We start from the raw sequence: 16,187 nt of genomic DNA, 5'->3' as shown, positions 1-16,187 counted from the left end.
ATCCAGGAGGGACTGGCACTGCAGTGCTCTGCATCCCTCTGCTCTCCCCTCAGTGCAATGCTCTCTGCATGGCTCCCCACACCCCATGCAGAGCAGTCCAGGACTGGTGCCAGGCCAGAGCACCGGGAAAACACGCCAGGATCTCACAGGAGACAAGAGCTTCCTTGGCCCTGGTTGCCAGGAGAGTCTGTGGCAAAGCCAAGACCACGGTGTTGAATACAGAAACCCAGGATAAGTCTGTGCCTCTCACCTCCTCAGTGGGGGCAGCTACCCCTCCACACACAGAACACTGGCTCCTCAGCAGCACCAAGGAGGGACCTGCAAATTAACAAGAAGAAATAAAAATAGTCCCTGCTCAGCCCTTGCTGTTTGTGGGATGGAGCAGTGCAACCATTTCCAAATGCAGCAGAGACAGCACTGATGGACCAGACGAAGCGCCTCCATTTATGGCAGAGCTGGACCTGCTGCCAGGGAACCCACCGAAGCTGGCAGCACCTCAGCAAGGGCAGGATCAGTCCCTGACATCTTCCCAACTACCTCCTACCCGCCCTGCCGGAGTCCCAGCCAAACAGGCACTGCAGGGAGCCTGGTTTCCCTGGCAGCAGCATTTCAGAGGTATTTTGGGCTCTCTTCCTCACGAGGGTCTCCGTGCATAGGATGCACAGCCTCGTGAGGTGGCCCTGCAGCAGGGCTGGGCTGGGGATGAGCTGGATTGGGTGAGAACCCCGAGGTGACTCCTGGGGGCAGCCCCAGCCCTGGGAGGGGGCGGGCGAGGTGGGGGAGCGTTCTCCAAGAGGGATGCAGGATGCTCAGAGGCAGCTCAGCCAATAGGGTCGCTGGATTTGGTTGTCATGGTTACAGTTGGGAGGCAGAGCAGGGAGGGAGCCCTGAGAGAGAAGGGGTGCAGAGCCCCTCCATCCTCTGCAAGGGCTCAGGGTGGGCAGGGAGCTGGGGCAGGACAAACAGCCACCGCTGGGGCCGGTTCATTCTCTCAGGAGACCCATGGCAGAATCTGTTTAAATGCTTTCTGAGGTAAGGGGGCTTGGGGGGGCTTTTAGGGGAAATGTCTTGCCTGGCACAGTGAGGAGGGGGCTGGTGAGGGATGCCTGTGGCTGCTGAGTTTTGGGGATGGTGGGTGGAGGGTGCTGTCAGTGCCCCTCTCCCTCGCTAACCCCGTCACTGCTTCTCCCCAGAGCCCCCGGACCCCCAGCAACAGCCACACCTCAGGGTGCTGTGGGAGCTCTGCATTCCTCGGGGAGCCCCCCTGGCAGCACGTCTGAGCACCTGGGAGGGAGAACCGGGCCGTGGTAAGGAGGGGGTGTCCCAGGCTGGGGCACATGTTCCGACAGGAATGACCTACCTCACTGCTTCCATGCCCCATCCTGGTGGGCTGGGTGCTGCTTAATGGTGGGATGTGAAGGGTAAAGCTGTAGCAGTCGCTCTCCTTTCCTGAATATGAGGCTCTAAGAGCTTTGAAAACATGTTTTTTCACCTCATTCCCCAGCTCTGGAATTTGCTGGTGGGGCTTGTTCAATGCATTACAACATCCTGCTGCTCCGGGGTCAGCGTGGTCTTTCTCCCAGTGCCTGCCCCAAAATGTTGTCAGTAGGTGTCTGTGGGGAGGAGGTGCAGTGCTGCTCCGAGAAATGAAACCTCTGCCTCCTGCTCCCTTCAGATCAGAGAGACCATGTTCCTGTAAGATCCCTGGAGCTAGACCTGGATTATCAGTGGAAATGTTCCCTGCTGTGTTGTCATCTCTCTGGGTTATGAGACAGGCTGGATCCAGGGCAGGAAATTGTTAAAGTGTGCGAGCTTAAAGGTAAAGCTCTGCTAGGATGAGCCAGGAAACTCCGTGCAGCTTAACTTTCCCCTGGTTCCACCCCCTGTGTCATGAAAGAGCCGTGGATCCACAGCAGGGATCCAGACTGTCCTCAGGTCGGGTGGTGTCTGTGCTCTGCCTCCCTTTTCCCAGGGCTTGTGTGCCTGGGAAAATGGATCCATGAGAATGCAAACCGTAAGGGATCCTCACCACAGCAGATCCAGCTACATTCCAGAGCGTGGAGGGACATGTCCTGGCACATAAAGGCCTCCATCCTCTTCGCAGTGCAGTTGGCTTTGTTGTTGAACTGCTGCTGATGGAGACAAGGCTGCTGTGTGCCAAAACACAGCTCTGAGCTGCAGAGAAATGTGTCTCCTCCCCCAAAAGAAGATGCTTTAACCCACAGGAGGGCTCTGCTGAGGTGCTGGTTTGGAGCAGAGCAGCACAGAGCTCTGCCCAGGGCAGCACTGCCACGGGAGGGATGGATGGGGAGCACCCCGGGGTGCTGATGAAGCTTCTGGACCCTGCCCTTAATATTCCTTCTTTTTCCAGTGTGTTGCTTTTTTAGAATCTATACCCTACTCAAGGAGGCTTTAAATGAGCATCATCACACCCTGAACATCCCACCATGAACGGGTACCTGAACGAATCCAATTTCCTGATGGTGGAGGAGGGCTTCACCACCAGAGACCTGCTGGAGAACCTCCTTGGGGAGCTGTGCCAGGGGGTAAGGGCTGGTTCTCCACTTCCCCCCTTACAAGAGGCACTCATGGAAGCTTCTGCTTACTCCAGCTTTCTCCTAGAGTGACCAGCGAGCCTTCTTCGTGGCAGACCTCGGGGACGTCGTGAAGAAGCACCTGCATTTCCTGAAGGCCCTGCCCCGGGTGAAACCCTATTTCCCAGTTAAATGCAACAGCAGTGAAGGAGTGATTCGGCTGCTGGCAGAGCTGGGGGCAGGCTTTGCCTGTGCCAACAAGGTAAGGATGTGGGAGGACAGCTCCAAGTGAGCATCCTCCAAGCATTTGTGGGAGGGTGGCAGAGCTCACCCTCCTTTCCTAAGTCTCCACTTAGTAAGTGACATTTACAGGGGCAGGAGTCTCCCTCTGCTGTCAAAAGTCTATTGGCACAGCCCATAAATCCCTGTCCTCTGTCTAGTGACCCAGGCTTTCCCTTTGACCAACATTCCTGCCTCTGGAGCTGGTGTCTTGGCTGGCAGGCTTGGCTGGTGGCACAGCACACTCCTGGGGTGCCACTGCCAGAGCCATCCAACTCTTGCTTTCTTTAAGGATGAGGCTAAAGCTCCCTGCTCCCTCCTCCTCATCATTTGCAATAGCCAGATTTCCAGGGAGGAGCCAAATTAGGCCACTAACTTGTACATAATTAATTAAGATGTGTTTCCAGGAAGAGAAAGTGCAGGTGTTGTCACAGCTCAGACTGGGGGTCACATGCCAACCCTACGCCAGCTAAACCCACCTGTTTCCTTTCCTGGTCTCATGCTGTTTTAAACACCTTCCCACAGTCTGTCCTTGCCAGAACAAAGTCCACTGTGATGCCTTTGAGCTCTTGGAGCTTTTCCTTGGAAAAGCCCAGGCCGCAACGCTGACACTTTGCCCTCCCCAGTGCTGCAAACTGGACAAGACCCAGGGCTGGTGGTGGCCATGGGGACCTTCCTGAGTGTGTTCCCTGTCCCTGCAGGCTGAGATCACACGGGTTCAAGGCATTGGAGTCCCAGCTGACAGGATCTTCTACAGCAGCCCCTGCAAGCAGGTTGCCCACATCAGGTACGCGGCCAAACACGGGGTGCAGCTGATGACCTTCGACAACGAGGTGGAGCTGAGCAAGGTGGCCAGGAGCCACCCCCGTGCCAGGTGGGTGTCTGGCAGCACCATTGGAGGGGCAGCTGGAGGAGGAGCTGGGCAGGGGGCTGTGGGGTGCTACAGGGGCTGAGGAGGAGGTTGTAGAAGGTTGGTGTCGGTCTCTTCTCCCAGGCGACAAGCGATAGGACAAGAGGGAACAGGCTCAAGTTGTGCCAGGGGAGGTTTAGATTGGATGTTTGGAAAAATTTGATCACTGAAAGGGTGGTCAGGCATCACAACAGGCTGCCCAGGGAAGTGGTGGAATCACTATCCCTGGAAGTGTTCAAAAAACACGTAGATGTGGCACTTGGAGAAATGGGTTAGTGGTGGGCTTGGCAGTGCTGGGTTAATGGTTGGACTCGGTGATCTTAGAGGGCTTTTTTGGCCTTAATGATTCCATGACCCTGTGATTCCAAGCCCCCTCAACACAGTGTGGCTTTGCTGTGCAGGATGTTGTTGGGGATCACTGCTGACTCCAGCCCTTCTGCCCACCCGAGCATGACATTTGGGACCACGCTCAAATCCTGCCGGCACCTGCTGGAGGCAGCGAAGGAGCAGGCTGTGGAGGTGGTTGGCATCAGGTACAGCATGTGGTTCTTCTTCCAGAGGGGTGCTCAGCCCCTGTGGATCGGGATATGGGGAGCTCTGCCCTGCTGGAACAACACAGTGCTCCACGGAGCCACCGGGAGTGAGGTGAAGGCAGGGATTTGCAGGGATTCACCTTGTGGGGGCCAGTTTGGGGCAGGTTTGACCCTAAGAAAGGCTTTTTGGGGCTCTGTGGGTCTGTCCAGGTGGTCTGGCTTGGGGTGGTGTGTGGGATGCACAGTGGGTGACAGTCCCAGTGCTGTCCCTCTCTGGGGACAGTCAAACCCTGTTGAAATGGGCTCTGTGCCTTCAGCTTCCACCTTGGGGGCCGTGGGCTGGAGCCCCAGGCCTTCGCTCAGGCCGTGGCTGCAGCACAGCTGGTGTTTGACATGGGCACAGAGCTGGGCTACCAGATGCACCTCCTGGACATCGGCGGGGGCTTCCCCGGCACCGAGGACACCAGAGCCTGGTTCGAAGAGGTACCACAGCCCCCAGTACCTGCCCTCAGTAGGCGCAGAGCGAGGCTGGAGGCTCTCCCTGGGTCTGGCTCGCTGTGAAATCCCTGTATCCAAGAGGGTACTTCTTCCTCCCACACAGATTGCTGCCGTGGTAAACTCTGCCTTGGACTTGTACTTCCCGGATGGCTCCGGGGTGGAGATTGTTGCCAGACCGGGGCGATACTACGTCACCTCCGCCTTCACCTTCGCTGTCAGCATCACTGCCCTGGAAGAGGTCCCCATGGAGCAGCCTGGCTCTGACGGTAGGTGGGACAGTGGGACAGGCCCACCTGTGTGCCCGAGCCCCCCCTGAGCCCTCTCCTTGCTCCCCTTCCAGAGGAGGAGTCCGGCAGCAGGAAGAGCCTCGTGTATCACCTCAACGACGGCATCTACGGCGCCTTCAGCTGCCTCCTGTTCGACAGCCCCTGCCCCAGGCCTCGGCTGCACAAGGTGAGGGGGTTTGCCCAGCCTGGGGAGAGCCCAGGGGGTCCCTCACGTTGTATGACATCACCTCATGCCAGAAGGGAGCAGACTGTGGGGAAGCTGTCGCCAGTCCATGGGCTCCGGGGGTTGGATCTTTGGGATGGGTGGAGATGAGACAGGTCACTGTGACACTGGAACATCCTCATCCCCGTGGCTGCTCTCTGTCCACCCCAGAGACCCTGCCCAGAGCACCCCTCCCACAGCAGCAGCCTCAGGGGCCCCCCTGGCCACGCCGAGGATCGCATCGCCGACGGGCTGGAGCTGCCCGAGCTGCACGTCGGGGACTGGCTGCTTTTTGGGAACATGGGGGCCTACACCATCCCAGCCTCATCCCAGCTCGGGGGGTGTCCCCAGCCACACGTCACCTACACCATGTCCCGCATGGCCTGGTAAGAGACGGTCAGAGTGGGGGGACAGGTCCTGTGGGGTGGGAGATGCCACTTTCCCTCCTCCACCGGGGCTCTTTGCCGGAGGAAAAGGGTCAAATCTGAGTCCCAGAGCCCTGAAAATTCAGGGTAAAAACCTGGCCTCAGAGGCAAAACTCCTGTTCTTTTAAATGTTGGCAAACTTGAGCCTGTTTTTCGCTGGGGAAGCCACGGGCAGCTCACCTCTGGCTGTTGTTCTGTTGGGGGGGATGCGAGAACCCCAGAGATTCCCCTTCCCTGGGCCCACTTCCTTCATGAGGGGCTGCTCCTTCCCCCTTGCTCCCCCTTGGGTGTCTCCCACTTGCAGGAAAGCCGTCCAGCTCTTCCAGGGAAAGCCTCTCCAGGCAGAAGAAGACCGTGAGAGCCTCTGCACGCCCCTGTCCTGCGGCTGGGAGATGGCAGAGACCCTCTGTGTCCCCCCAGTCTTCGCTCCAACCGGCATCATCTGAGCAGGGACGGCACAGGGAGGGGAGGACCCATGGTGGGGAAGGGCCCTGGGGTGGTACCGGGGTGGGGAAGGGTCCTGCAGCAGTACCAGGGCAGGGGGGAAGGTCCCATGGCAGTACCAGGGGGATAAAGGTCCCACAGCGGTGCCTGGGGTGGGAAAGATCCCACAGTGGGAAAGGTCCCACGGGGGGAAAGGTCCCATTGTGGTACCAGGGTGGATGAAGATCCCGTGGCAGTACCCAGGGGTGGAAAAATCCCCCAGTGGAAAAGGTGCCACAGTGGTACCAGTAGGGGAAAGGTCCCACAGTGGTACCGGGGGGTAAAAAGGTCCTGCAGTGGGAAATGTCCCGTGGTGGTACCAGGGAGGATAAAGATCCCATGGCAGCACCTGGCAGGGAAAAATCCCCCAGTGGGAAAGGTCCCAAAGTGGTACCAGAGAGGGAAATGTACTGGATGTACTGGAGGAGGGAAATGTCCCGTGGTGGTATCAGGAGGGAAAAGGTCCTGCAGTAGGAAAGGTCCCATGGTGGTACTGGTGGGGGAAAGGTCTCATGGCTGTACTGGAGGAGGAAAAGGTCCCACAGTGGGAAAGGTCCCCTGGCAGCACCAGGGGGAAGGAGGTGCTCTCCTGCTGCTGGCACCACCCCGCTCCGCTCTCCCCGGGACTGCACTGGGAACTTTGAAGTAAATCCTATCCCATGGATCCTGTCCCATAAATCCTGCTCCTCCAGCTCGTGCAGAGTGTGTTTGGCAGGTGGGCGGGGGGTGCCCAGCAGGTTTGGGCTCTTGTTTTAGGAGGGATGGTAATAGCTGGTGTCCAGCGTGGCCCGGGGGTGGGGGATGAGGGAGCCCCCGGCTCCCCCTCCACACCCCGCGCTGGAGGCGGCTCAGAATCCGTCTGCAATCAGCGTTTTAATGAGGTTTTGCTCATTAGGGAGGACAGGGCTGTTCACCCAAACCTTGTCCGGGCATCCGGAGGGAGCCCTGGGATTTCGGGGGCACGGAAATAGGGGGGTGGGTTCGGGATGTGGGTGTCACTGCGGGGAAGACCCGTCTGCCAGGTTCCCGAGGTCCCCTCAGCCCTAAGGAAGGCTCCTGTCCTAGGGTGTGTGTGGGGGTCCTGCACAGGACAGCCCCTCTGAGACCTGAAAGTCAGGGACTGGGAGAACTGGGGGTCACTGGGAGCCCTGAGAGGACACTGGGAGGATATGGAGCACTGGGAGAGCACCGGGAGGACACTGGGAACCCTCGGAGGAGGACACTGGGAGCACTGGGAAGACACTGAGGACACTAGGAGGACACTGGGAGCGCTGGGAGGACACTGGGAGCGCTGGAAGGACACTGGGATGACAGTGGGAGTACTGGAATGACACTGGGAGCACTGGGAGGGCACTGGAATGACACTGGGAGCACTGGGAGGGCACTGGAAGGACACTGGGAGCACTGGGAACCCTCGAGCGCGGCCGCCAGGGGGCGCTGGGGCGCGGCGGGCAGCGTGTCCTCCGCCCCGCCAGAGGGCGCTGCAGCGCGCGGGGCGCCGCTCCTGCCTCCCCTCTCTGTCCCCTCCCAGCCGCAAAGCGCGACGCGGTGTCGCGCTTGGAGTCGCGCTTGGCGGCGGCGTCGCGCGAGGCCGGTGAAGGACGGGCCGGGGGAGGGCCGGGGGTTTCGTGACAGCGGCCGTGTCGCGACAGAGCGCGCAACCATGCCCTTCTGGGACCTGCAGAAGCAGCTGGGCATCGACGTGGACAGCTGGCTGCTGCGGCAGAGCATGCCGCAGCCGAACCGCAGGGCCGCCGCGTGTCACGCCTTCGAGCGCGAGTGGGTAGAGTGCGGGCACGGGATAGGCCGGACGCGCGCCGAGCGCGAGTGCCGGCCCGAGTACGAGGACTTCATGGAGTGCATGATGCACATCAAGATGGTGGGTCAGCGCGGGGCTCGGAGGGGTGCGGGGCACGCCGGGCTGGGAGGGACGGGGGGGAACTGGGGGGTCCTGACAAAGGGGCACCAGGTCCTGGGGAGGGACATGGGGGNGGTCCTGGGGAGGGACATGGGGGGCACGGGGGGGGGGGAGAGGACATGGAGGTCACGGGGACGTGGAGGGTCCTGATAAGCGGGGGAGACACTGGGTCACCAAGGGTCTGGAGGGTCCTAATTAAGAAGAGGGGAGGGGGTATGGGGGGCCTGAGGGAGGCACGGGGTGGGTGCAGAGGTCTCTGGGGGGTCCTCACAAATAGGGGTGAAAGGGGGGGCACTGGAGCACAAGGGCAGGGGGCTGGAGGCACCTGAAGTGCTGGGTCAGGCTGGGGAGGAGATGCCAAGGGTCCTGGGCAAGCTCTGGAGAAGGTCTGGGGGCTCCAGCCCCCAGATTGGGGGATTGGGGTGGGTTCTGGACCCCCAGCAGCCCCTTCCCCGAGGGCTCTGGTGGCTGCAGGAGCCCAGAGAAGCTGCGGCTGCCCCATCCCTGGAAGTGTCCAAGGCCAGGTTGGAGCAGCCTGGGATGGTGGAAGGTGTCCCTGCCCATGGCAGGGGTTGGAATAGGATGGGCTTTAGGGTCCCTTCCCATCCCAAACCACCCTGGGATTCGGGTCAGCCACTGGAGGAAATCCTGTCTACCCAAAAACATCGGGCTGAAAACTCAAATTATCATCAGCTGTAAAATGTGCTGCAGCATCCTGAAAGCCCTCAGGTTTTTGGGAAGAGGCTCCAGCCCGGCTGAGGAGCACCCAGGGCAGGGTTAATGTGGGTTCCACGACCTGCCCTGGGGACCCCCTGAGAGCTGTGACACCCCCCTGTGTCCCTGCCAGGCCAAGAGGCTCCAGATCATCCTGCAGCAGCGGGACAAGATGATCAAGGAAGGGAAGTACACCCCACCTGACTACCACCAGGGCAAGGACGACTCCAGGCCGTGATTCCCGGGGTCCTGACGTGGAATTCCTGCGGGAAGCAAGCCCACAGGACACAGGGGTGGGCAGTGACCCCACACATCACTCAAGCAGTAAATATCCCTTTGGAATGTCTCCTTGGCTCTGTCGTTTCTTTTTTGGGGGAGTAAAACCCGGTGTGAGGGGCTCTCCCTGCAGCTGATTTCCCTGAGGGGGATTTGGGACACCCTAAAACACCGGAGAGGGGCTGGGAATGTTGCCCTTGAGGGGGTCAAATGCCCCTGGGGCTGGAGGGAGTGGCAGCCTGTCCCTCCTGCAGGAAAGGGATTTCTGCTGGAAACGACAGGAGAGTTGGAAAAAATACCAAAAAAATCTCAGCAACTATCCAAGCTCGTCCTGCAAAACTGGGCTGTTCCCAGTCGCTCTCCAGCTGTGTGAGGTGAAAAATGACTCAAACACCTCTTTTCCACATGGATTTGGGGCGGAAGGGGATGGAACTGAGTTCTCTCCTGCCCTCTCACTGTGTGGGAAGCAGGTTTCTTCCCTGGAGGCTTTGAAATCCTGTGTGTCAGCAGGATCCATGGAGTGCTGCGGTGGGCAGGGGGGTTGTCCCTCCCAGGGGGAGCTTTTCCTTCCATTCCCTCCAAATCCTGCTCGATTTGAGGACAACACTGAAGCAGGTGAGTCCCTGGAAATGGAGAGGGGCCGGATTTGTGCTTTAATCCGTGTTTTTAATCCTGGTGGTGGTGGAGTTGGTGCTGGATCTGGGATGCAGGGGGAGCCTGTGGGTTTCCTGATCCTGACAAATCCCCATGCTGGGTGACAGAGGCTGATCCAAGTGGGGTGGAACCTCCAGCAGCAGGTGACAGGAGGAAAATTCCCCTGGGAATGCCCCTCCCAGGGCACAGGGATCCCTCCTGGGAGCAGAACAGGCTCCTGAAGCCCTGATTCCAGGCACAGACCTGGAATTGCTGCGTGCAGGGATATGAGAGGTCACAGCTGGGTGCTGTGTCTTCGGGGCTCTGCCCAACCTCTGAGCCATCCTGGGGTGTCCAGGGCCGGGACTTGAACCAGGAAAGGTCCATTATTTCCACAGAGTCCCCTGGAAGAAGCACTTCCCTGGATTTCACCGTTTCCACACAGGCTGTGGCAGCCACGGCCTCGCAGGTGCTGTCCCAGCGGGATTTGACCTTCTCTGGGGATTTCTGCAGCTCCTCATCCAGCTCCTCTCCCTCAGCTCTCTCCAAACCAGCCTTCCCAAGCGCTGCTGGGAAGTTTCTCCCTTCCCCCAGGGCCCAGATGGATCCGTTGCTCCAGCCCAGATGGATTCCCTGCACTCAAGCTGAGTCACGGCTGGGGATGGAGCTGCAATTCCCCCCTTGGCAGAGCCCCAAATTCCGGGTCTGGGTTCAAATCCTCTGAGCCAGGGGTAAGGATGTCAGCACTGGGGTGGATCTCTGCGTTCCAAATGTGAAAGGAGGCAGGAGGGAGCTCCTGGGGTGGGAAACACAGGAGGGATGTGGGAGCAGTGTGAGGAAACGTGGATGTTTTCAGGTGGAAAGGCCCTGAGGGGCTGAGGAGCTGCCAGAACAAGTAAATGATGGATAAAGAGGGAAAATTGTGCTGGGCATGGAAGTGGAACAGTGACACGTGAGCCATTGGCCATGGAGTTATTTATCCGCAGGGAATAGTTGTCCTGGAGGGATCTGGGAGGAGGAGAGGGCGGAGGGGATGGGACTGTGTGGATGAGGGGGGTGTGGGGACCCACATGGCACCTCCAGGAAACACCCAGCAGGGTTGAGCTGTTCCAGGACCATGATTTCCCAGGATCAGCCCCTGGGTTTCACTCAGGGATGGAAATTTGGGAAGCGAGGCCAGCCAAGAGGTCAAACCTTTGTGACCCCCGTACCATGTCTGAACCCCAATTGTTCATTATCATGATGGTTAATTATCCTTCCCTTTCCCAGAGAGACATTGTGTTCTGTGGAGAGACTGGGAATGTGGAGGAGGCTTTGGGAAGCAGCAGGATCACAGGGTCTGCCTCAGGAATGACTCTTCTGGTGGCGGCTTGACTGTGACAGTCCTTACCTTGGTGGCATCACAAACCCCTCCCGAGTTGGATGTGAAGGCTGGTGGTGCCTGGAGCCACACCACAGCACGGGCTGGTGCTCCCAGGAATTGCTGGTTGGGGAAAAAAAAAAACCCAACCAATCCTGTGACTGGGAAGGGTTGCTTTTCCAGGGAGAGGGGAAAAAAAAAACAACCGGGCTCAGCAAAAAGCCTGGCAGCCTGCTGGTGGTGAGGGTGACTCATCCCGCCGAGCGGTCCAGCTGTCTGAGGGAATATCGGGATGTATCTGAGCACTCCTGGCTCCCGAGTGGCTCTTTAGAGCCGCTCAAAACCTAATTGCTCTGATTGTTCTGGCGATCGGTGCTATCTCAGCCAAGGGCACACGGAGCGCGCCCGGGGCCGGGAGGATCCATTTGCCGGTAGTTAAAAGCTCTGTCAGGAATTTCGGCCAACAAAGGGACTAATCAAAGGCTTGATGAAAACGATCAAGTTCATGGAGAGATAAAAAAAAAACAAACCAAACCTCCCAGCTCTGGTGGGAGGAAAACGTGGCTGAGGCTCTGGGCAGTGAGATCGAAAATGGGTCCGATGCTCCCGACCGACCGAGTTCCCTCGGGCAAAGGGATTTGGAGCATCCTCGGCTTCGGAATGTGGTTCACCACAGAGCCCTGAGCAAGATCCATTTCCAGCCTGTAGTAGTTCCAAATTTACATTTTGCTCTTTGCCTTTTTTGTCGTCTTTTTGGCGCGGGGTGTTGCCACGTCCCCGGCTGGGTGGGAGGCACTGGGGGCTGGGCTGGGGTGGGAGATCTCCGTGGGGAGCCACTTCTGCTGTCGGCACGGCCTCGGCGGGGCAGGAGTTGGTGAGGGCAGAGCTCGTCGCTGCTCTCCCAGCACCATCCCTTCCCCTATCCCCATTTTCCTATAACCCCCAGCCACCAGCAGTGGGAGTTGGGGTTCTGGGGTTTGGGTGAGCCCCCCACCTCCTGCAGCACCCTCAGCCCTGGATGTTCCAGGAGCCCAGGCAGCATCTGCAGCTCCTCTGCCTTGGAGAAGGGGAATAAACAACTCTTGGGAGATGAATAATTTATCAAAAGTCGAGTGAAAAGGCAGGTTTTATCCCTGGGCTTGGGCGAAGGTTTTAATGAGGGAGAGAGGACAAACCCGGGGGCAGAGCCATGTACTGACTGATTCTCACCAGGAGACATCCCCCTGCAGCCCTGTGGGTGCCCAAGGCCTCGGCACCCTGGGGTGGGTGTCCCAGGGGTCCCCACCTTCCTGCTGTGCAGCACAGGAATGGGGAGATCAAATGATTTAGGGACGATCCTCCTGCCCACCTCCCCCCTTCCACGTGAAATAGCAATTCCCTGTCTCCATGTAGGCAAAACAACACAAGATCTTAACCCAGATCCGCAGCACGAGTAATCCAGCACCCCCTGGCGCTGCGAGGGATTTTGGGAAAATCCCTCCTTTCAGGTGTGAGATCCACACAGGCTGGAACAGGCACCGTCTCCTGGCTGCCCTCACTCCTCCAGGATTCAACAGGGCTCAGATCGGCCGGGTTTGCTCCCAGAGCACTGTGAGGGAGGAGGCTGGAGCCAGGCTGGTGACACCAAGCGCGGGGTGACGAAGGGACACATCACCCCGGAGCCAGCGCCGGGCTCCCCACGAGTGCCGTGAACCCTGTGCCACGTCCTGGGGGCAGGTGGTGCCTGGTCAGCGTGGGGGTGACCAAGGGTGTCACAGCGTCACCCTGGTGTGAGCCAAGGGCTGGGCTGTCCCTGGCTGGGCTCACAGGGCCATCAGGTCTGTCACCTCTGTCACCTCCCTGCTCCGCAGACACGTGGAGGAGCCGCCCAACCCGTCTGGGAGCTTCGGGAATGGTGCGAGTGGTGTCTGGTTCTTCAGGCACTTCCCTCTTCCCAGCGCGTCTGAGGCCTCTGGCGCTGGTGGGATGAGCCTTCCCTGCTCCCCAGCTCTCACGGATTTAAGGGTTCCTCATGACGATGGGAACCACAGCCCCCACTGGAGCACATTTATCCATCAGTGTCCAGCGTGGACCCGACCACGCGCTCCAGGGGTGTGCGACCTGCACAGGGAGGGAAGAGAAAGCGCTGCCGGGGTGGTGGGGCTGGTGCCAACCCACCAGGACACCCTTTTCCAGGATGCCATTTACTCTTGTCCCAGTTCCTCAGCACCAGTCTGGCCTGGCTGCAGTGATGTTGGGACTCCTGTGGGATCCCAGGAGCTCACGCCCTCATTCCCAGCTGGAGCTCCTGTCATCGAGGCCTTGGCTGCTGCACCTGTGGGATCATCCCACCGGTGAATCCACACCTGGGCGGGTTTTGGCCCCATCCCTGACCGGGCCAGGCAGGGCCGTAGGGCAGCACGTGCTCCTCTACAGCCACATCCCAAGCGTCCGAGAGCACAGCGGTGTCACCACACCCCACGCCCGTGTCCTCCCACCGCCTCGCTGGAAGTGCTCAGGAAAACAACAGCCACCGGGAAGCAGAAGGGACGTGTTTTGGGATGAGACCTGAAAACCGGCGGGGGAGAGATGCCCAGGGGGCAGCCGGGTGTGCCGAGACCCCGGGGGGACTGGGGCGCCGGGCTGGGCCGGGCCGTGTGCGGCGCCGCGGGAGCAGCCGCGCTGGCCCCGGGCCGTGGCACGGGGCTGGTGCTGCTCGTTGGGTCCCGCCGTCGGTGCGGGGCGGCTGGATCTGCCGTCAGCCGGAGCGGTTTATCCTGCTTCACTCCTGCCAGGCGGCCGGGGCCGTCCTGCAGCTCCGCCACCCCTTCGGGCTGCTCCTGGTGACCCTGCCTGCGCCTCGCCTGGCGCTGGGACAGATCCGGCTGGGGCTGGGATGCCCCTCCGCCCCGCAGGTGAGGCCCTGGGCAGCTCACAGCTCTCCCAGCACGGCCCTTTCCGTGCCTGTCCCTGCTCGTGTCCCCCCCTGCTGTGCTCCCACCGCGGCTGTGGCTGCTGGCCCCGATCCCGGATCGATGGGTGCTCTGATTACCCTGGGCCTGGGGGGATGCAGGGGACGGGCTGGAGGAGGGATGCTGAGGGGACACAGGAGTGTCTCGGAGGGGGGGTGTGTGTGGAGCATTGGGAGCTGATGGGTGGTTTGAGGGGGACCCCCTGTACAGTGGGTGGGGAGCTGCTCAGTGGCTTGGGGGGTTCCCCTATGCAAGGGGGTGCGGAGGCAGCAGGCGTTGGGGTGCCCTGAGGAGCACGGGCAGGTTGAGGGGAGGGGGGGCACAGGGTGGGAGCCCCGAGGGGGTGCCCGGGGCCGGACCGGGGGTGCCCGGGGCGGCAGTGCCGGTTGTGCTGGTGTAGGAGCGGGGGCGGCGGGGCCGGTCCCGGGGCTGCGCGGGGCGGGAGGCGGCCGGGACCCCCCCGCCGCTCCCGCCGCCCGGTGGGCAGGGCCGGGCCGGGCCGGGGGAGGCGCCGCGGCGGCGGGAGCGCACGGCGGGGCCGGGAGCGGCCGGACCGGGAGCGCACGGCGGGGCCGGGCCGGCACCGGGAGCGCCGCGTCCTGCCCGCGCCCAGTCGGTACCGGAGCGCCCGCGGGGGGTGAGCGGGGCCGGGGGTGCGGGAGCGGGGGTGCGCACCCGGGAGGGAGGGAACGAGGAAGGGCGGCGGATGGAGCGGGGATGGGCCGGGGATGGAGCGGGGAAGCGCCGGGGATGGTGCGGGGATGGAGCGAGGAAGCGCCAGGGAGGAGCGGGGGATGGAGCGGCAAGGGCAGGAGGCAGGGATGGAGCGGGGATGGAGCGCGGAAGGGCGGCGGGTGGGGATGGGAATGGACCGGGAAAAGGGGGCAGCAGCCGCCCGGGCTGGGCTGGAGCTGCGGGCACCGGAGGGTGCCGTGAGGGGGGGGTGTTGAACCGGGGGGGAGCAGGACCCGCGGGGGCCAGACCGGCCCCGTGTGCCCCCGCAGAGCCGTGCCCGCACCCCGCTGCCTCCCGCACCTGCTGCCCCCCCGCCCGCGCCGCAACCCCGGGTCCAGCCCCCGCAGCCCCCGGCTCTGCCTCTCCCTGGGCACCGGAACCCCCCCCGGCCTCGCGGCCCCCCCCAGCCCCCCACCTCTGGGTCCCCCAAAAACAGGGCGCGGGCTGAGCCCCCCGGGGCTGCCTGGGGGAGCCGCGGTTTTGGGCCGCGATTCATTTTTTCGCAGCTTTTCAATGGGGGGTGAATGACTCATGGAATCCTTTCTCCTTTTCTTTCAATGTTTTTTTGGGTCTCTTTGTTCCTGTTTTGCTGATTAAATGATGGGAATAAGGAAAGGCTCGGCGCGATGGAGGCGGCTCCTGCGCCGCGGCACATCGGTTGTAGGAGTCTCAGGCATTTTTTCCTGGTCGTGCTAGAGGACACAATGAGATTTATTTTAAATATGTCTCATGCAAGGTGCTTATTTGCCCAGCGTGTGTACGCGGCACAGCTCACTCCCGGCGTGCTCCAGAAAGCCCTACCATCTTCCCCTGCCATGATTAATAGGATTTTTAGAGCCATTCCCATTCTCAGAGGGGAAAAACCTGCAGGTACAAAGGGCAGTGCCGATCTGCTGCTTCTTCTTGTGCCGAGCACAAAGAAACCAAACCCAAAAAGGCTGGACTTGGCTTTGTGGGAGTGAACTGGTGCTGGGGATGCCAGTGTGGGCTTTGCTGGCGGAGGGGAAGCCGTGCCACTGTCCCCATCCCTGGGAATCCCAGCTGTCAGACCAGCAAGGGGGAAACTGAGGCAGCATTTTAGGAGCTTTGGGAGGGCTGATTCACCTGCCCAAGAGGACGTTTGGGCAGGGGCTGAGGGCAGGGACGTCCACGGTGGGATGGTCCCTTCTCCATCAGCCCCAGCACCTGTGGCAGGGAGGGACCTGCCGGTGGCCCGGTGTCACGAGCTGTTTGCTCCTCCTGCAGGGTGCTGCCCGTGGGGACGTCCTGCCCGCCCTCCTGCCCGTGCCCTGGGCCATGTCGTCCTCCGACGAGGAGACCCTCAGCGAGCGGTCGTGCCGGAGCGAGCGGTCGTGCCGGAGCGAGCGCTCCTACCGCAGCGAGCGCTCGGGCAGCCTCTCCCCCTGCCCGCCCGGCGACACCTTGCCCTGGAATTTACCCCTCCATGAG

The 16,187-nt window shown here is 61.1% G+C and overlaps 2 protein-coding genes across 3 annotated transcripts; both read left to right on the top strand.

Moving 5' to 3' along the window:
* The first annotated feature begins 834 nt into the window (after nucleotides 1-834).
* Nucleotides 835-6,842, top strand: AZIN2 (antizyme inhibitor 2). 2 transcript variants are annotated; one of them, XM_017828437.1, is made up of 11 exons: nucleotides 836-1,032; nucleotides 1,194-1,307; nucleotides 2,372-2,546; nucleotides 2,623-2,796; nucleotides 3,515-3,687; nucleotides 4,125-4,256; nucleotides 4,574-4,739; nucleotides 4,858-5,020; nucleotides 5,095-5,207; nucleotides 5,415-5,629; nucleotides 5,973-6,842. In XM_017828437.1, the coding sequence occupies exons 3-11, from the start codon at nucleotides 2,448-2,450 to the stop codon at nucleotides 6,112-6,114; spliced, it is 1,377 nt and encodes a 458-aa protein (XP_017683926.1). In that variant the 5' UTR covers nucleotides 836-1,032; nucleotides 1,194-1,307; nucleotides 2,372-2,447; the 3' UTR covers nucleotides 6,115-6,842. The 2 variants fall into 2 exon arrangements, with proteins under 2 accessions (XP_017683927.1, XP_017683926.1); XM_017828438.1 differs by lacking the exon at nucleotides 1,194-1,307 and having other exon boundaries at nucleotides 835-1,032.
* An 870-nt stretch (nucleotides 6,843-7,712) lies between these two features.
* On the top strand, nucleotides 7,713-9,129 carry NDUFS5 (NADH:ubiquinone oxidoreductase subunit S5). Its single transcript, XM_017828303.1, has 2 exons — nucleotides 7,713-8,030; nucleotides 8,917-9,129. Exons 1-2 carry the CDS (start codon nucleotides 7,815-7,817, stop codon nucleotides 9,019-9,021), a joined length of 321 nt encoding a protein of 106 aa, XP_017683792.1. The 5' UTR covers nucleotides 7,713-7,814; the 3' UTR covers nucleotides 9,022-9,129.
* The last annotated feature ends 7,058 nt before the right edge of the window (nucleotides 9,130-16,187 follow it).

The sequence above is a fragment of the Lepidothrix coronata genome, unplaced genomic scaffold, assembly GCF_001604755.1.
Source record: "Lepidothrix coronata isolate B3197 unplaced genomic scaffold, Lepidothrix_coronata-1.0 Scaffold147, whole genome shotgun sequence".
Lineage (NCBI taxonomy): Eukaryota > Metazoa > Chordata > Aves > Passeriformes > Pipridae > Lepidothrix > Lepidothrix coronata.
This window is presented reverse-complemented; position numbering and strand designations above follow the sequence as displayed.